Source organism: Callorhinchus milii, unplaced genomic scaffold (assembly GCF_018977255.1).
Source record: "Callorhinchus milii isolate IMCB2004 unplaced genomic scaffold, IMCB_Cmil_1.0 Scaffold17, whole genome shotgun sequence".
Classification (NCBI taxonomy): Eukaryota; Metazoa; Chordata; class Chondrichthyes; order Chimaeriformes; family Callorhinchidae; genus Callorhinchus; species Callorhinchus milii.
Window position 1 is genome coordinate 8,742,776 of NW_024704758.1, and position 21,205 is coordinate 8,763,980.

At 41.1% G+C, this 21,205-nt stretch overlaps 1 protein-coding gene across 6 annotated transcripts in view; it reads right to left on the reverse strand.

Annotated features, from left to right (window-relative positions):
- Positions 1-2,513: 2,513 nt before the first annotated feature.
- The window catches only part of LOC103174944 (MOB kinase activator 2), a 93,522-nt gene continuing 74,830 nt past the window's right edge, over positions 2,514-21,205 (reverse strand). For all 6 annotated transcript variants that reach the window (XM_042341286.1, XM_042341282.1, XM_042341285.1 and 3 more), the window contains 4 exons: positions 16,062-16,222; positions 15,262-15,355; positions 6,643-6,767; positions 2,514-4,438 (listed from right to left, as the gene is read on the reverse strand). In XM_042341286.1, the coding sequence (XP_042197220.1) occupies positions 4,173-4,438; positions 6,643-6,767; positions 15,262-15,355; positions 16,062-16,222 (646 nt within the window). In that variant the 3' untranslated portion in view covers positions 2,514-4,172. The remainder of the gene's footprint in view (positions 4,439-6,642; positions 6,768-15,261; positions 15,356-16,061; positions 16,223-21,205) is intronic.

The following is a 21,205-nucleotide window of genomic DNA, read 5'->3' on the forward strand; positions in this document are numbered from 1 at the left end:
TTTGCTTGCGTAGACATCCAAAGCATCTGCGCTCTTGATTGAGTGGTAACCCCCTTAAAGACCAATAGACTTTAGAGATTTAATTAACAATTCAGGTGGTTGGTATAATATGGGTATACTGCAAGGCAGTCCATCAAAATCCTGTTCCAAAATGTTATTTGCAGATTGACTTGTACTAAATAACATTTGTCGGTTATTAATATTAAATCCCTGACTGTTCAGTGCCTTGGGATGTCCTCCCAACGTGAAAGGAGCTACAAACAAATATATGTTGTTGTAGTCGACTAGGAAAGTGTGAAATCTATTAGTTACAGGATAAGTCTTGCTGCACTACTTTATAGGATAGTAGTATATGTGCCCCCCAAAAAATGTTGTGTCCCTCATTGAGGGGCTGGAGAAATGTGTCGAACATTAGATTAAGTTTTGTGGGCTGTCACAATTAGAAATGGGAAAATGTGAACACAGCACTTTTAGCAAACATGTAAGTGGAAAGTACTGAAACATGCAACAGCTTAAAGCTCATGTTTCCTCTTAATCTGTTTGCAGACTCGCCCCAGAACACACATCCAGTCAGAGTGTGTGCGTCAGTCTCTGCTCCTGAACAGGTAACAAGCTGTTACATTGAATATGGCGCAATGTCACTCTGTCAGGCTATAGAGTCTCTGATAATAAAACCCCACGGTTTTGTGTTTGAACTGAGCACAAATTGATTTTAGAAACTGTAATTTAAAAGTATGAACTTTTTTTTATCAATTATCCATTATATCTGATTCTCAGGAACAGTTGTCTATTTATAGGTGTTGGAAAAATAGATTCAATTGGGTTCAAACCACTGTTTGCGGATCAATAGTGTTTTACATATACTTAGCTACAGTACAGGCTCTTCTGGTATCAGGATACTTTAGCTACAGGAACTCACTTCTCTGGCAATGGGTTCATCATCCATTTCAATCCCACTGTCACAGTGTGGAGTACTGAGTGCTTTCAGGCCACACTAGTACCACAGCATGGTTTATAAACCAATCTAGTGTCTCGGGCTTCCTTTGTATAGATTTTCTTGGTGGCTAATGGCATAAACAGGATCCTGCATTGAATTTTCATTAATTTTAGCACGAGGAAGGAAGCTGTTCCAAAACCTGCATTATTCTTTACAACAATAAGTGGATAATGAATTGAAGTTCAATGTTTGTTGCATTTCCATCATTGGCCAAAGGTATATTGTTATAAAAAGAATTGATCTTATAATCAAGGAAAGGTGTGCTTCATAAAATGTCATCTTTTGCCAGCAGGGATAACACTCATACCAGATATTTAGAAATGTGGTGTAACTTGGCCACTTTTTCTGTTCTTTTCATGGTTTGCTGACAGGTATTTTGTAATAGATTTGATTTTAGATGAACTATTTTGGCAGCTTGTCAAGCCTGACCCACGATCACTGTTGCAGGGTCTGGCTGCAACTAAACATCATTGAAACATTCCATTTAAGAGTTGTTTTCTCTGTAAATAGGCAGGCATCCTTACTGGGGTGGGGGTGATTCATAGCTCTTTCATGTTTAATATAATCCTTTGTTAATGGACCCAAAATGTTTCATTCCTCATGATTTCCAAAAACTATTTATAGTTTCTAACCGCTCCTGCTGTTGCAGATGGACTGTGGAGATGAGATGACATTTACACAATGTTTGGCCATAATCAAAGGAGGTGCCAAAAGTGGAAGGTAATCATTGCAATAAAGCATCAAAAACATTCATTTGTTTCCAAATGTCCAGAGAATTTGATGTGTTGATATAAATGTTTACATTTTTTAAAAATTCAAGTTCCCATGGATGCAGGCTGATCGATATTTTGGACTGGAGAATCTAGTAGACCTACAGTCTCTCAACATTAAGTTGAGATGGGAGGGGTAGTTTGTTACAATCCAGGGATGGAAATAATTTGACTTTTCACAACCCCTTCGAATTAATTAACAATTTCTGTTAATACTTCATAAGAAAATGTTGGCAGTACGTTTGTTGTCTTAAATTCCAGCTCCAATACTCCCACCTTCAGCAGCTTCCTATAAATAGGGACCTGAAATTCGGTCAACATCTGTCCTTGAACAAAACCATGTGTAGGAGTTGGTGGAATACCAACTTCCCTTTAGTTATAGAACTATCACCAGATGATTCAAAGCACTGACCTGCTTGGAGGTTCAAATCCTGTGGCTAATGCTGAAGCTGAATTTGAAGTATGTTTTTTCCTTCTTGGAAACTTTCTGCTTAGGTTTCCCAGCTGCTTGTGCAGAAAGCAGACATGTCTGGCTGCTGGTTTCCACAAAGACACCGCCAGATCAGATGAACCTCAATAAAAATGCACATTAACAAGATAACTGCCCAAGACACTTCACAGGTAAGCCTTTGACTTCTTTAGAGCAAGATTTAATCACTTCCCCTCCGCACCCCCCCCCCCCACTCCCCTTAACAAGGTTGTGCTATAAAATTCAAAATCATTTCAAATAAAACTTAAGACATTTAAAGGTTTTATTTATTTTATTTGATTTTTTTCCCTGCATGGGCAACATCTTACCCAGTCTGAAGAACGGCAAGGAGGATTGTCTCATCTTGTATAAAGGTAATAACCACATTATTTACAGATCACGAGTTGTAGGTTTGCTGATCAGGCTTTCAAGGTGGTTATTTTGTAAGTGAGCAGTAACAGTTGGTGGTGACCCTGCACGGACACAACTGTTTGACTCCTCACTTACTCTCTCTCACATTTTAGCATTCAGAGCTCCAGACTGGCTTTGCCAGTACCGTTATAAACTTCAGCACAGTCTAAGGCATAGAATGTGTCGGTGAATATTTATATACAGTAAGGCATACCCTTCTATAAATATATGCACTGTACAGTAAGCATCAATCCACAACCATGCAGGCATTTCTTTTTTGTCCCTTTTTATTTATGATTTTATATTAATGAAGCCAAAAAATAAAATAAATTTGCTTGAAAAACATTTGCAGGAAACCAGACTGAACCACAACCACCTGAGGTTTGAGGTTCAACATTTTCCCAACGTAACATAAGAGAAACAAACTTAAACGGTGGGTGGGGGAAAAACTACACTTCTAAATAAAATAATCAGAATATTGTGTGCCATCCCTCAGCTTTAAACCAACACCAAGGGAACCCAGATTGGAAATCTGTGATCCCCAACTCTTAATTAACTCTCCCTTTATTTATTCCCAACAAACTTGAGGGTTCAGCTGCATAGCTAAAAGTTAGAAGATGCGATAACAAAAATTAGGCGTAATAAATCAATAAAGTCACTACATTTGCTATTTGCACTCATACACCACACCAACCTTTCAGAAGTATTTACAAAGCAAGTGTGGCTTCTATGGACGCTCGTAAGTGGCTGCCTTTGGAGAAGAATCAGACTGACATTTCCCTTGCACTAAATCAGAAAAGTTCCCAGATAGTGGAGCGAAGGGCCCCATGTGATGGGAGCGCACTGAAAAGTGGCAACAGAAGCCCCAGTCACCCATTCATTCTAATGCTAAACTGGGGCCTGGTCACTTGGAATCACTCATGTTGTTACACCATTCCCTCCCATCAGCATTGGCTTAAATACTTGTTCATATTTTGAGGCTAATTGGTTAACTTAGGAGTATAGAACATCTTATGGGGGGTTGGGGACACGGGCATTTCATCCAACAGGTATGAATCCAAGCCAAGTATTATTAGCAGCTGTGGGTTAAGTTTTTTTAAAAATAGAAATATGAACACTGCTGCCTGAATGCACCTACTGGTTTGAGTGCAATAGTGAGGAGAGGCACTGGATCAATAGCAATACAATGGCTTTGGTATCCCAAGAACTTGATCATCCAAATTCCCAGCACTGTTTTCTGGTAAATGTCATGGCTCTCCCTTCCCTACTCTGCGCGGGGAGAAAGCAGATTCACAAAGCACATTTGTCAGTCAGCCTGCCACTTCAATAGATAAGAGGTCACTTAATAGCAGATCAGGATACATTAAAAATGGCAATACCACCATTCTAGAAAGCATCTTCCCATGTCAAATGTGGTTCTTTCCTAAAAATAACACCTCATTTACGTTGCGCGAAATGAAATTCCACATCCGAGCAAGTCCCACAGTCGTCATGATCAAATGTCCTTTCCTTGCACATATGTGGTTCATCTTTCCTTGATGTGGTTCTGTGCCTCTGTGCTGTTGCAGAGAATTTCAGTCAGGTCATCCATGATAACTGTTTCCTTTGGGTCTACCAAGTTGAATTCCCTTATAAATAACATAAAATGTGTATACAGTGCATTCAAATGTCCGTGTAGGTCCAATGCAACAGACTCCTTAAAATGGGACCAGTAGATGTGCGTTAGTACGTGGAATAGATACTTGCAGATTTTTTTAACTAGAGACTCGAAGGAGTTTGGGAAGTCTTTGCCTGGAACAAGAGAAATGGAATAAGGTTAGAAGTTAGCATTGATATCACAGCAAGCGGAGAGTTAATGCACTGAATGGGCGGGAGGGAGAAAACAAACTGGGCTTCTGATCCCGATGCACCAATCAATCCCAATAACTTTTCTAAAGGATTTCCTCTATTTAAACGGCAACTGGGTAAGATACAATGCACACTTGTACAGCCCTTTCATATCAGCAGGACGTCTCGAAGTGCTTAACAGAAAGGTCAGAGGCAGAACTTTAAAATACTTGAGGCTCTGAAAGGCAACATGTACGAGACACAGCTAATCTAGTGAATATAATTCAGTGTAACTCAGTGGTAAAACATCTTGCCTACCACTGGAGGGAGCCAAGTCCCTATCATGTTGTGAGAGGCCAAGTACCCTAATGCAGACAGTCAGTTAGAGCACTGAAAACGGCACAAAGGAATTAAAGTGGACAGTATATTCATTTTCATGAAATGGATGCATTGACCTTCACCCAAAGGCAGTCTGAGACTCCTGTCAGCTACAGGGTTGCAGCACAAGCAACTCAAATGTTTCCCCGACGCTCAGGCCCTTTGTTAAGACTGAAAAGTGCTAACTGAGAAAGCTAACCGTCAGGTATCTGAGAATAATCCCTTCATTATTGGAATCAAGCACTAAAATGTTGAGGCTTACGCTGCTGAGTAGGACTGTGGGAATGCTCTACAGTGGGAGGTACAATTTTTTGAAGGAAATATGATTGAACTGGAGTTCTGCCTGTCCTCAAATGGAAGTGGTGATCACAATTTGAAAAGAGACAGGAATTTCTCCCCAGGTCCGAGCCAACATCACCCTATTACATCTACGGTTGTTTATGGGATTTTGCTGTGGACAAAATGGCTGCCACAGCTGCCTACCAATAAGTCCAGCCAGTACACTCTTAACAGTTACAGTAAAGCACACAGACGGCGATGCTATAAAAATGCAAGTTATTTCTCAGTTAACTAACTGGATGGGAAAGTCCAAACAGGAAATGACTTGCTATTTTCCACAAGCAAATAACTCGAGCAGAAAATTAGGTTGTAGGATTTCAAAGGAATGCTATGAACCCAGTGTTGTTTGCAGTCCGTTCTGTAAAATACCATTCTCGTAAGCTGCGCTAATTATATTTGCTGAGAACAAATAGCAGCAGTCACTGATAACCAGCACTCAGTCCTGGAACTCCTTATCACCACACCAGTAATAACCACAAAATGGTTATCTATAGTTGTGTTCCTACCCCCTCCAGATCCACCAATCGGTTGCTTGAAATCATAAACCTTTTCAAATATATTGTAGTAACCATGATTCAGAATCCTATGGCAGCAGCAGCTCTGAGTCACACCCGGCCATGCTGTTGCCGGCACGTGATTTTAACAGAGAAAAATCAGTGCCTCGCTCATTCGTTTATCAGCAAGGCAAACACGTTACGCAAACAAAAAAGTAACGAATCCTGGACAAGGCACTGTTCTGACTGTAAACTGTTTTATATTTTGGCTTTACCTTTCAGAGTAATCAGAAAGCCTGAATACAGCCACAGCAGATTCAAGTTCCCAGGGACAGCAACCGAACCATTCCTGGGATGAAATTTGCACATGGAAGCATGGAGTAATCTGAGTGTTTAGTTGTCAGACACATATAGTAATGCAGTGGTCAACTGATTTTTAAAATGTCACCTGGGCAGAGGAAGCACAAAACGGGGGAACGAGTCACGGGGCAAAGAGGCGATGGAGACAAATACTAGTCTGTTCCAGCCAGGGTCAGCTGCTTTTACTTTTACTTTTAGGACTTCTCTCTGAGGATTGAAGTCATTTTTAAAATAAGACAAAGAACTCTAGTATGTGAACAGTCAACTCTTTAGGTTAGTCCAGAGATCCATCCAAGAGCACACAATTTAGTCTCAACACACACACAATTCTATCTAATATTTAACAAGACTCCTGTGAAACAAATTCCTGATTTTATAAATGTTAAGCCATCAACAATTCCTAATGCTTCACGCATAATACCAACTGTTGATTGCTACTCTGAGATTGTGTGCATTGTAAGAGTTTAATGCACTGAGCGAGGGCACAGCTCTCACCAACAGAACCAGTTTCGAGGCAACCAAAACTGTATCTTGGATACCCGACTCTGAGCGCAAGAATCAGAATTTTAAACTGCAAAAAGATAAATGAAAACCTACCATATTTTGTTGGAAAAATATCTTCATCTGTCACAGACTTCTGTACACTAGTCATTACGAAGTCCACATACTGGGGTGCTGTGCATTTGATTTTCTTTCCCCTCTCATCATACCAGTAATATTGCCTGTTGAGAGAGAGAAATAAAGGTTGCAATTCTCCAGAATACAATTCTTATTGGATAATCTACATCTCGCTAACTCCCATCTCCATACGCCAGAGCCATTTTCAGGTCAAGGGCTTGTGTTTAGCCAATACAAACAAAAAAGTTTTCTTCCAAACCCACTGCCAAAATCAAAAAGTGCTTCTTCAAACAAAGCAAGTCTGAATAAAATGTAAGCATTTTTAATATGCGAACACTTAATATTTAAATAAAATCCTTGTTTTGATGTTCAGCTTGTATAATGTCTTTAATATTGGAAGCGATGTACAAGGGGAGGGGTGGAGGGAAATACAGAATTCTTTGCATTTCACCAATAAACTACCATTTTACTTTATCACAACCATAAATGTACATGTATTACTGCGCTGGAAAGTGATGTGCTTGGGGTGCAACAAAACGAGACACAATTCAATAGCTGGCAACAGGATACAAGCTGCAATTCAATCAGAGTTTGGGTGACAAACTATAGGTTTGCATCAGCCCAACCCAGTGGATCTATCAACTTACTGACAGCTATTTAGTTCAATTTACATTCCGTATATTATTGTGCGAATGTGCATGAGCCACTGGTAGACCAGAGCAGCTAAACACTGTGAGAGACTAACCCCAGCATCAAAGCATGGTGCCATGTAGCTGATAAAGGTGTACGAGGTTAGACACAACACACTCAGCCTACTTCAATACAATTTGGAACTTGCTTTCTTATACAGCCTAGTGTCAAAAGGTCTTGGAAAAATGCAGCTTTGATTGTGCAAGTATAAACAAGAATGTACTCCAAACCTACACTTCAATAGTACCGTTTTAAGATTATAAATGAACACACATTTGCAATGGTAAACACAGCAGCAGTGAACACCCAAAACATCTACAGGTCATCATTTGAAATATGGCATTGCTGCTAAACAGGGTGGAGGACAAGAATCAGGACCCTGTACAAGATGCTACAGAAGCCAGGTTTATACCTATGAACACGAGTAATGTCGCGTAGCTCACTGTAACGTTAATTGTTACAAAAATATAGTGATGTATGATTTAAAGGTATTTATTAACAACAACAAGATTACATTTGTAAAGCGCTTTTCACGTCGGGAAGACGTCCCAAGGCTCTAGACGGAGTACAGCATTTCAGACCCGAGCTGGGGTCGGGGGGGAGGGAGAGGAGGGGAAATGGGGTGGCCGATGGCATGGTCGAAGTGGAGGGGCTTGAGGCGGGACTTGAAGGAGGCTAAGGAGGGGGTGAGGCGGAGTGACTGGGGGATGGAATTCCAAAGTTTGGCGGCAGAGTGCCTGAAGGCTCTCCTGCCAATGGTAAGGCAGGTTGGTAGGGGTTAGGAGGTCACAGAGGTAGGGTGGGGCGAGGCCATGGAGGGCTTTGTAGATGAGGACCAGGACTTTGAACTGGATCCTCTGAAGGATAGGGAGCCAATGGAGTCGGGCGAGAGTGGGGAGATGGGGTCACAGAGTTTGGTGCGGGAGAGGACACGGGCTGCAGAATTCTGGATTATCTGCAGCCTGTGGAGGGAGGAGTTGGGAAGGCCGACAAGCAGAGCGTTTGCATAGTAGAGCCTGGAGGTGATGAAGCCATGAACAAGAGTTTCAGCGGCCTGAGGGGTGAGGTAGTGGCGGAGTCGGGCGTTGTTACAGAGGTGAGGGAAGGCAGAGCGGGTCATGGCTTGGATGTGGGGGAGAAAAGACAGTTGAGGGTCAAACAAGACACCGAGATTCCTGACTGGCTGGTGAGTTGTAGTGTATTATAAAGAGATACAGAATAAATGAACACTTGGTGGGGAACGCACATGAGCAATTAATGTAATTGGGGGCTTCAGTTAGTCTGGGACCATCCAGCTGCCTGCAGGAACTGCATGAAGCCTGAAACAGAAGGGGAGCAGAGTATGGAACCATCACCGCAGCATGGAGGAAGAACTGTAGCGAAACGACCACAATGTGCAGTCTGGACCGGTCACAGTCGGACTGTGTAGGGTCAGTACCAGCAGCGGCCAGGAGAGAGACAAAGACCAGTGACAAACAGGCGCCACTTTTGTTCACCAGAGCCATACAGACTCGGCTCTCGTGCAGAGTCCTATAGACATTGCACGTACATGCAAAATGAATTCAATACACTCAAAGGAGCTTTTGCTCACTGTTGGCACCCACTTAGCTCACAGCCAGAGGCACTGCTGGCGACGGCAAAGCTGAACTGAGTGTTGAACAATGCGCTGGTAATGCTTGCTGCGGTAGATAGATTTGCCTTACAACAGTTTTGCCGATGGCAAGTCAGCTAAGAGCATTGGTGTCAGCTTTATCAGCGTTTGTAAACAGTTGAAGGCAGGTGCTATGTGCCCCGAAGCTACAACAACAAAATTACATTTATAGAGCACCCTTCACGTCAGGAGGACGTCCCAAGGCGCTGAAATGAGACAGTGTCAGCACAACTGTGCAAGCAGCTCCCAAATCTGCTGACTTTAAGGAAATAATATATAATAATAATATATATAATCTAGTCATTAAACACAAAACTCAAAAACGAGGCTTCTACAAACTTTACGATTCAATTCCTACAGGAACTTGGTTCAAAAACAGGCTATAATACAGTTGGCTAATTGGAATCTCAGTGGCAGAAGGGCTCGATAGGACATTAATCTGGTCTATGATAGCACTCTAATACATAAGAGTACAACTCGCAGAAAAATACTGAAACCTTGCAGCTTCATTTCACTGTACACTCAATGTGTGAAAGAAATTTGCTTTGTGACTAAGCGTCAAGTGAGCTGTGACCAGTTAGTGTCCCTCACTGGTTAAATACCATTTGTTCTGAGGACTTTGACTTGCATCAATTTTTAGTGATGCCTGGAACAGCTGTAAGCAGAGTTCCATCACAGCTCCCTACGAGCCTATTACACCATAATCTTAATTTCACTTTTGTTCAGAAACATTTCATGCTAACTCCTTCCCCTCAGCAGTTCCTGAGTATGAATCAGATTCCCTTTGATAATTGCAGTCCTTCCTTTAGCAAGTGTAGACTCACCTGACCAGGGTAAAGATATTTAACTGCAGGCAACAGCAGGTTCAGACAAGAACCTCACCTACGAAAAGTCAAAGCTTGGCTCTTAAGCCTTAAGATATGTCTTCTTGTAAAACTGCTCAGGTTCTCTTTTTTGGTCACAAACACGGCTAATGAGCAAAACTGGTATAAGAAAAAAAGGTTGCACTTCACTGTCAAGAAACGACAATTTTTGTTGCTTTAATACAAATCTACAACTCTGTGCTGAACCTATTTATATAATAATAATAATAATCCTTGCATTTGATATAGCGCTTTTCACGTCGGGAGGACGTCCCAAAGCGCTTCACAGAACACACTGTAAAGTGAATTGACTGTATATTTGTGGGCGAACGCGGCAGCCAATTGCGCACAGCAATGTCCCACAAACAGTCGTGGATTGAAAGTGACCAATTTATTATTGTTTTTGGAGGGATTATTATTAGGCTCTGTGTGGAGTAAGGAAACTTGCCCAAGGTTTCGCTCTCTGCCTGGAATTGAACTCAGGTCTCTCACTTGCAAAGTGAGTGCTCTAACCACTGAGCTACAGGACTCCACGAGATGACACAATCCAGACAAAAGGTATCTAATACAAGAATCACAAAAATATTCATGGTGCAAATAAAACTCACGCTCTAAACGGTTTAAATATCTTTCAGAAAGAATTCAGTCCATCTGCAGCAATCAAGAACTCCACATCCACAACTGGAGAAACCAAGGTCAGAAAACATGAAGCAATTTAGTTTCAGAGGAGGGAAAGGGAACCTATTTGAATAACTGCATCTTTGGTCCATACTCTGATCACTTTCCACGTTTGATTTTCTGGAAAAGCCTCATTTTACTTCATACTTTTTCACAACTGAGTTGAGGATTGCCTACATCAGCACGACTGCTTTACTGATAAACTGTTCAGCTACTGGGTCAAAATTGAATGCAAGGGACATTAATGACCCAGATTATTTGGAGACCGAGTGAAAGGGAGTATCGCACAGTCTGCTCTCACGCTTGCCCAGCCACTGGCATTCCTGGCTAATCACATGGAAAGACGTTTGAACTGTGATGCAAGATCTAAAGAAGCGGCTTTTTTAGGAGATGCGTTTGCAGACAACGGAAACTTACAATAATATATGCTCACAGGAAAAATGTAGCGTCTTGTGGAAGTCAACACGGCAAAAATGCCCCTTATTTGGCAAAGGCTCTGGGGCCCTTGAATAAACAGCTGTAGAGAAATCAACAATTGGTGGAATTTTACGGCGAAGGTAGGCGAAGAGGTCATAGTGCTCGGCTGATTTCAGAGCCATCTGCCTACCAACATCAATAACCACGTGATATTCCTATGTGGTGCTGCGCATCATCTCAGCCCACTTTGCATAGTCATATGCGATTGAAATCTTTGCAATGAGGTGACAGATAAAAATTGGGAGCTTGAAAACCATTAGAATTAGTTCGTTTTTAAAACTTAGAGGAGCCTTCTAAATCAGGGGTAAGTAAATGCAGTATGTGAAAGCCAGTATATTTAAAGCTATTATATTTTACAGCATTTCAATAGCAGTTTCAACCTAGTGTAAACTCTGGCAGAGCTGAAAAACAAGTTCCCGTTTCTTGGAAGCAGTTCGAGCAGCTGCAGATTCCCAAGTCTTTAATGTCTCATTGATTAATGTCACTCTTCTCGCACTCATCTGCTCAGGAATGTGGCTGTGTGAAGGCAGCATAGATATGCTGTCGCTGGCAGCACCTCACCAACAAAACTGATGGTGGGGGGAAAGAAGAGACTAGATCTGATCAACATGGAATGAGGTCAGGGTACGTGCCAGTGACAATGTGCTAGTGTGCTCCAGGCTATGCAGCTGAGATAGACACTGCTATTACAACAAGTCAAAGGGTAACCAATCTGTACAAGAACTGACATAGATGAGCTGGACTATAACCGTTCTATTTTATCTCCAAGGTCACTGAAATATCATCACCAAACACACATTCAAACTTTCAGGAACTATGTTTGGTGATGGTATTAATAATAATCCATATAATAACCCCTCAAAAAAATGTGGTCTCTTTGAGACATCTCAACGACGTGATAAGGTTCGTCTATGTCAAATGCAAGGATTTTACACATTCTAAGCAGGATTAGACTTGTAGACAGGTTCTTATCTGTTTTAAATGAGACTACTTTTACTTTCCTTTGAACTCACCCCACTCCCCCGTCTGCTGCTACAAGTCCTGCTGACAGGCTGGTATTGGGTTTCTCCAACTGGTTTCACAAACCTGCCCAAATCACTGTTCTTCTGACAAGTGCACATCAGTCTGGTTTGAATTGAAGCCAAACAGAAAGTTATGTGCGAGGCTCAAAAATAAATCTTCCGTGCATAAAGGTAACAGCAGCCCTGCGTGGAAAAATAACTGGTCACGAAATGCTGAGGTGATGGAAGACAAAGATGGAGATGGGATTAATCTGCCAAAATGACCTTTTCCTGACATTCCTATTGTTTCTAAGGTAGTAGCTTCAGCAAGGTCTGGAGCAAAACCAAGGCTTTTACAGCATCTGCAGTATTTTATGTCAAGGTTTTGATAAGTTGTTGTATTGGAATCTTAAGAGAACCAGGACCATAGTCACTTAGAGGTGGAGTTGAGGAATTTCCAAGCCTTGCCATCAGTTCAACTCAATCAACTTCTACCACCATCAACTTCCACTGGTTCTCAAGGCTACATGATGGACTTCCAGGCAATAAAATACCACTTTTATATTCCATGCATTCCTGCAGAGGTAAACCTGCTCACAGATTGCAACAAAACCGCAAGAGGTTTACATCCTAAACACACGTTGGACATGCCATTCCGAACCAAACATGAAGCCAGTGATTTATTTGCAAGCTTGATTTGAAAAATTGTGACTCAATTATGAGACATTTACGTGCATTGCAATTACTTAACACTCTGGTGAAATGATTAAGAGTTCTATGTTTTGAGGTAAAATTGGCCAAAATACTTCAAATTAGTGTATTCTAGTGAATTTTCTGACGGCTACATCAATATTCACAGTACACACTTTTACCTTCGGTCTGTCAATACTTGAGTAAATCTAACTAATGTTGTAAAGTTAGATCCAAGTCAACAGGAGGAATTTGTGTTACTTGGAATACTTATGCAACAATTGGCCAGGACCCCTCCCTCTCTCACCAGGTGTTGATTCAGCCCTTGTGCAATAACCCCGAGGCCAAGCTTCCTTTCATACAACAACATTAAAAAGCTTCACAAAAGTCTGAACATGCCATGTACCAGCCTCCACCTGTAGATGTAACCCAATTCTTTGACATGCTTTGCAAAAATGAATAGGATTAAAATGTGTGTTGTTACAAAAGACATTAGTTATTGCATTCATTCTACAATGAATGCATCACTGCACCAAGCTTCTATTTTGTTGAGAATATGTAGCTTTTAGATCCAGTCTTGGATGTTGAGATGTGAACTTCTGAATTTAAACTTGAAAGAGTAACATATAGAGGCACTGGCAACAGTTAAGACAGCAAGCAAAGTTTTACAGCTGCGGTCTGATTGAAGTTTCATTTCAAAGATCCCCTCCTCTTTCTGAAACTATGTCATTCGGGACACTAACCCTGAAGCTCAATCATGCACCACTAAGGACCCCATGGTTGAGCAGCCACCCCTTTGCTTTTCAGTTCTTGCAGGAAGCTCTACAAATTATTACGTAGAATCCTTTCTTTTTGGGCGAGGGGAAAAGAAGAGAAATGGCCACAATTCAAACCAGGAACTTCCTGGTCCCATGTTCAAACAACAAACAGGTAAGTGGGATATTACATTTCTCCTGCTTAAATGATTAGTCATTTTCAAGTTAAACTATATGGAAGTTTCAGCATTACACAGTCTTTGTGAAGGCTAACATTTGTGCAAGGTTAGCAACTGGTTAAACTAAAATGTTAAAAGTCTGTGCACTTTTGGTGCCTCTCTTACCATGTTTTATTTTGTAAGTAGAAGGCCTCACAGACATGATTCAGCACCACCACTGATCGCAAAAGCATTTGATGGAAGAAAATTCACCACGTTGCGTTTGGGAAAGCAAACATGCCAAGAAAAGAGAGTCTGAGGTAGCCCAATAGTGACTATTACTCAAAGTCAATTTATTTAATAAGTATTTGGCTACATAAATAAATCCTTACAGGAGGTCATAAGGGAGGCGGAAAGTGAAGATTAAGCAATACCCTCACAGGAAGAGGAAAATACTGATTAAAATGCTTTGATGAGCGACGGAGGAGGCATGGGGGGGGGGGGGGGGGAGAGAGAGAGAGGGGGGAGAAACTAATAAAGGCCTAGTAAAGAGTTGCTGGAATTAGTAAGTGTTGGGGGGCTGCAGGTAAGAGGAAGTAAGAAGGAGAAGGCAGGAAACAAAATAAATCTTAAAAGATCTTTCAGAAATGAGAGAATAGAAGTAAAGTGATGAGGTAGAGTTTATTCCACCGACTGCATTATTCCAGCTTTTTTCTAACATTTTGAGGTTGGTCACTTACTACTACTCCAGAGTACCCTTCAATTCATCAGCAACATGAAACACATGAAGGAACAAGACAGATTCTACTGTTGTAAAAGGACTGTGTAGCTGAGGTTAAACTGTGATTCTATCAGTTCCACTCTTTCTACCAGCTGTGACCACAAGAAATAAGGAAGTTGTACAGACTGGTACACAACGAGAAAATAGGATAAGGATTGCTTCAAGTGATGTGATTGACTTCCTTCTCAAGCCTCATCAAAAGCCACAGCTTTCTTCATGTCTACATGTCATGTTATGCTTAGCACAGAACCTTTTCAGGCCAACAATTCACATCATTATTACATTATTATTATCATTGCACATCTGTGAGGAACTTTTTCACTTGGTGGCAGAATGGAATTATCAGCCATTTTATATAACATTTCCACATCTAATTCAATTTAGTTGAACGCAAAATAAAAACACAACACAAAGACATGTGGGCAGGGGAAGAATGGGTGGATGGGAGCCAATCATAGGGATTTTTAAAGCAAAATTTACCATTCACGACATAAGTCGAAAGTCAAAAAGTAATGTCACTGAATTGGTTTAACATTAGATCAACAATGTACAATATATGGGTTACCACAGCAACATTATGCGTTATGTGGAAATATCTGACCAGCCACTACACGGTGGAAAATCCTATTTCATATTACGGACTGTATAGAAGTCCACCCCACCCACCTTTCATGAGTTCAGAAGTATCCAGCAATGCAGAAGTGATCAGGAGATAAGATGAAGCGCACATTTCATACATCCTAGAACTTTGGAAAAGGAGTTTGTGCTTGTGGATTTTGGTCCAGGAAATAGCTCAGAGATTTTCACAAAGTTACAGTAACCTGTCATTTAAGGGTTATTGTGAAAGTACTTACGTATTGCACACGGTCATAGTCTGACATGTTTCTCCAGTGCAGAACTCGGAGATGGTGCTGTACTGTAAGTTTATGTGATTGAAGAATGTTGTTGCTAAAGTGGGAGGAAATACAACAAAAATAGGTTAGGTGTTTTATGACAAGGTACAGAATCCACAGAAAACTTCTGCAAACCACAGACTTAACATGGTAGGAATGATTGGGTGAAGGATTTATATAATGAAGTTTACATTATTGGAACTAATTTATATAAATCAATTTCAAATGGCTTCTGTGGACAACAGATAATGTTACAAATAGCTGGCTGGAACCTCACAAGATGGATGAAGGGATTCTCAAGTTAAATGTAATTGTGAAAATAAATCAATAAAATGCAAATGTTCACGCAGATGATTGATTAATCCAGTACATTTTCAGTTACAGGTGACCTTCATTGCACAATATTTAACTATTCATTCAAAACTGCTGGTTAGAGAAAGTCTCAAAGTATCTTTGGAGAGGATCGGGTGAACAGAGAAGGATACGGTCAGACAGGCAGACCGGCATGTGCTAATAATAACGTAAGTTTACAATGGGTTTTCAGCACCATGATAGTTATTGGACAATGCTGCTGTCCAACACTATGGAATATTTGAATGGACTTAATTATACACGGGTGAATGTAGATTTGGTTTCCTCTTGCACACAGGTTGAAGCACTTTGCAGGAATATGGACCATTAAACATTTATAACTCGTACTTAACACAAAATGAATGTGCAGCAAGGTATGCAAATCGCTGAGTTGAACTACAGAAACTTACTGTTGCTGGCCAGCCATTCATTTAAGTCAATTTCACGCGGCAAAGTCACCAGCTCCTTGAAGTTGAAGTCTGTAATTCGGGCTTTGGTATATTCCGGCTCCAAGTACAATTTCTTCTCTTCGGCTGCTGTTTTTTTACCATTTGGCTTAGTCTTCGACTTCCTGAGAGGAAACAAACATGAGAGGCAGATTAGCGGAGTGGGACGAGGTTGGCCAGATTTCAATTGAACTGAATGTGTAACATTTGCTTTGTGGGGTCACAAATATTTATAACATTTATAGAAATGTCACAGAGGGAATTAAACATGCTTCAGTGTTGTGCAAGACAATGGAGCTTAAAAAGAAAAAAACAAATGAGCATGGGAACATGCAGCAACGCAAAAGATGACTTAACTCCCACAATGTATTTGTTGATGTTTCAAGTTAAGTAAGTCAAGGTGGGTGCCTCTTTGCTGACATAACTGATCATTTTCCATACAATATTCATTACTCTTATTGGTAAAACTTTAACAACAACAAGAAGATTACATTTGTATAGCGCCTTTCACGTCGGGAGGACGTCCCAAGGCGCTGGACAGAGTACAGCATTTCAGACCCGGGCTGGGGTCGGGGGTGGTGGGGGGGGGGAGAAGGGAGATAAAAGCAAACAGTGCGGTGTCAAACACATTAGAGCTCTACCTCTGGGCATTCGGGAATAATACAACTTGTGAAGTCCCAGTTTTAGCCATGCCACTGTGAGGAGGGGCTGGGCATGAAGCAAAACCTTCAACTAATCTTGATGAAACTCATTTGGCAGAGTACGTGCTCAGTCTGTGCTCTCAGCTGTAGACGTGCTTGGGGAAAGCTTCAAGAGGAAAACAAAGCAATCTATTTCAACAAAGTGAGCTACAATCAAACTAGTTAGGTTTTTGCAAACAGTTAAGACTATCCTCAGTACTACCTACATTAGAAAAGTAAATGGAATAGAGTCTATAAAGGAGACCATCACATTTAATGTAAGTTTGCTTAATCCTAAATTACCCTCAAGTTCAAAAAGACATCACGACACATCTACAAGGCCTGGACACAGGAGATTTTTCGTTTCATTTCAGGTTCAACCTAGGCCCGATTACAGGAAGGCAAGTTCACAAATCCTGATCCACAGGAAAGCAACAAGGGCACCAATGGTGCAATGTCCATCACTAAAATGGCAGCTTGTGTAGTACAATGTCTGCAGAAGGTTCAAAACCTTTCAGTGTGGCTGAGTGCCCAAATACAGAATGACTCCATGTTCCTGTAAGTCTTTCAGTAGGGTTCAGGCTGTTGTATGCAGACCAGCTGCAAGAATCTTGAGACCCAGGTGCAGCTACATTGACCTTTACGCACAAGAGTTTATTGTCTGTCCTTTACCTCTCCAAACACATTCCCCACGTTACGGTATGTAAAAAGGTTTATCCTTTTCATTGGAGGGGCTCAGCTGTTAAGCTTTTAAGACATCTGCCCACCACATTCATCATGAGTCAATAGTGCAACACTGGTTGCTTAGTCAAGCTTGGCCAGCACGATGGGAATTCATTCAACATTTGCATTTTTAAGGAGAATATTGTAAATGCTACAAATGTTATGGGGTGGAACAGCTGGTCGGCCTTTCATTGCAAACTTCTCAACCCGAAAGTATATACAGTAAAACAGGTGCTCCTGTTAGCAACACAACTGCAACAGAAAGCAGCACAAACAGAATTTTAATCTAAGTCACATATCCTGGGAATTGGCTGTGACATGAGGAAATGGGACCACTTATAAAGCTGAGGTCAACTAACCAATAAAGACAAAACCCGAACTGCAATAGTCACGTTACCCGAAGAAAGATCAATTTTTTTTCGCAAGAACCGAAGTAAGAAAAAGTGAAGTGTCTCAAGGTCATGGGACCTTGCTGTCAGGTGTAGTAACTGTTTTTGTAGGCAATTTATTTGGGCTCTACTTAAAAGGAGGCATCCAAATGGAAAAATAAAACAGGGGATTCCTAGATGAGCACACAGGAAATGGACCCAGCCTAGGAAACCACACAATCGCTTACAAAATGTGCCCACGAACACTCAAACAGGAAGGAAACCATTGACAATTTCAGAATTTATGTGGAGAAAGAAAAAGGAGGCCTGAAACAGAATCTTACAGCAAACATCCCACAAGTTGTCACAGACGCTGGCCAGATATGGGGTGAATAGGTTGAAGATTCACATTTTCTGGGCTTGGAGGAGAAGGGAAACAAAGGAAGAGGAAAGGGAATGTACAAGTAATATCCCAGTGATATAGTTTAGTGGTTAAACCAGTTTCCTAGGGAAATAGTAGCCACAATAAAGCTCAACAGTAAATTTAACCAACATTAATGCCAAGCTATTCTTCACGTGCCAACGTGCAAAGCCCCAGACTGGGACACTAGCCAGTTCTTCATACCAACACCAGCAATTTGGGGAATAGAATCCTTCTGGCAGCACGCGCTGCTTTTTCCCCTTTTCAGTTTATGCAAGGAAAAACATTCAGCAATGCTGCCAGATGCATTTTTCTGACAAAAAAGAAAACTTTTCCTTAATAGGTAATCTCAGCTAATATCGGGAAGGTTTTCCATTGAGAGTGGAGAGGAAGTCCAAAGTTAACGCAGTACCACAAGTTCAGTGGGACACAGAAACTAGTCATTTTGACATGCAGTCGACTGCCTCCTCTGAAGATCGCTTCAGTCAGACATTTAATAGTTAGTATTTTGAAATGGGCACATTCTCTGAACTACAGTGATTTCCTGCATATCTGGTCAACTTCTAAACTTCCAACGGTCTTTCTTTCATTGGTTACCATTTTCAGTGTTCGCTTACAAAATGTGCAGTCTTATCCTGTGAAGCTCTTTGAAAGGGTCTCCCAACGTGAAAGGCGCTACATTCAAATACAAGAATTATTAATTATTATCATCTGTAAACTGATCCTACATTGGCTAAATCTGATCAATGTATTCAAGTGGAATTAGCTGGCACTTTTCAACAATAGACCTACCATTTAACTATATTTTGATTGAATGCAACAGTGTGTCCTTCAAAGCAAGGGTTTGATTTGCTGCTGAACTTGACTGTTGCCACCTCCCTACAGCGTACACGTCACCCATCTTTTCAGCTGCATTCAAACTAACCAACACACAAGGCTTAGTAAATATTGGTAAAACTGCACATCCGAAACATACCATTGGGGTGCAGCTCATTTAAAACTTACTCAACTCTGGATTTTAGTGGATTTTGATAAATACCAAGGTTAAGACGTCATTTTAATGACCATCTTGTGACTCACTACCAGATCAGTCACATATGATCTGACATGAATCAGATCAGAGACAAACAAGCTACTCATCACGGCTTTAGAAGAGGACCATTCATTACAAACCATTATTCAGGATCAAAATGTCTAGATTTTACTTCCCCAAAGCTGCTGGGAATGATACCACAGCATTAAGTAAACACTTTTTAGTATCAGTAACTTCACCAGGTTTGGAAAGGACCATGAAAGTCTGATCTAACACACAAGTCATAGTGTGCTGAGGGCTCTGGAGGTGCCAGACCAGCAGTGCTGCCAGTTCACAGCTCCAACAATCAAGCTGTATGACTAGGCTTAAAGCAAGGCTTTGCTTACACTGAATTGAGACTTATCTGCAGCCGTCCCTTCAGAATCAATTACTGAACAAAGTAAAAAATAAAAACTGTGACATGAGAAATCTTTTTATAGCCTTAAAATGCGTCAATTTACAGCTATACATCAATCCTGACATTGGTTATTGTTCTGTCATCTCTTTTAAAAACATGGGCACTTTTTTTTTGTTCCTACCTCCCCACTCCACAAAACATTCACTGCTGAGGACGGGCACCAATGGTGCTCGGACTGCCACTTGCTAGTGTGTGGCAGCAGCCTTGTTACCGGTTCCTTCCCCTCGACGGCTTCAAAACCACGTCAAACCCCAGATAATTGAGAGCATTGGTGCACTGCTCCGCCCTTCTACCAGCTGTGTACCAAAGAGCAAATCCACCGTTCCCAGAATCCAGAGGTCTGACAGCCAGCAAGTTTTCTCATTCTCTGCTCTCGTCACAAAGGTGCAGGTTAAATATTCATGACACTATTGAGGTAATTACACTTTACCACAATTTCTACTGTGGGAGCGGCTCCCTCTGACATCCACTGTCCAATACCCTCATTAATGTAACAGGTATTAGTGCCGAATTCACTCTTTCCACAAATGGGGAAACTGTTTCGCATATAGCCTGTTATATTATGTAACCTTTAGAGTTTGCTTGTATACTGTATCTGAGTTTCCAAACAAGTGGCTGCAGGCTGCAATCTATTCGTGTAGACATAGGAGTTCAAGTGACGGTGAATACACAAAGGCATTATTGCTAATCATTCATTTGTACCCAACATCAAGACTTTCACAAGGGGCATTACATCATGAGGCATTTTAATTTTGGGCAAAGCAATGTGCAAAGCCACCAGACCAATCATTGCAAGTCCTTTCAGTAAACCTGATGAGTACCACAGAGCACCAACGGTTTCATAACAGACATTATATCTGTCCAAAAGACTCAAAACTTTCAACGACTGGTCTTTAAATTTGGCACTACACATAAAAATACTGAACACTGCAGTGCGTTACAAGTCATTGTAAACTCAACTCCAGACTCAACTCCAGACAGTATTCGTTTCCCCAATTCCACTTTGTAATCTGCATTGTTTCAAGGGAGAAAATTAATGCATCTTGTAAATACAGAATACGTTAAATTACACAAAAGCTTTTATTTGCAAACTCCACTGGTTCTTCGCTCCAGTCCAGTAACTCCAGAATTTGCATATGAAGACCTTGGACAGTGTACTTATTGAGCCATTAAACCAGCCACAATGACATAGCATCAATTTTGGTTTGGATAATAAATCTCACAACCTTTCTGTCAAGTGAGAAGTACCTCAGCTCCTTGCTGCAGGTGGCCAGACAGCTGCCATGAACCAGATCTCAAACGCATCCCAACCATTTACCAAACAGAACAATTTTCCATCGAGAATAAAGTTAGTTACGGGAGTAATCAAAATCTTAGCACTGCGTTTACAAAGACCTCAAACTCAGTCAGTTCAGAGTACTTTTGT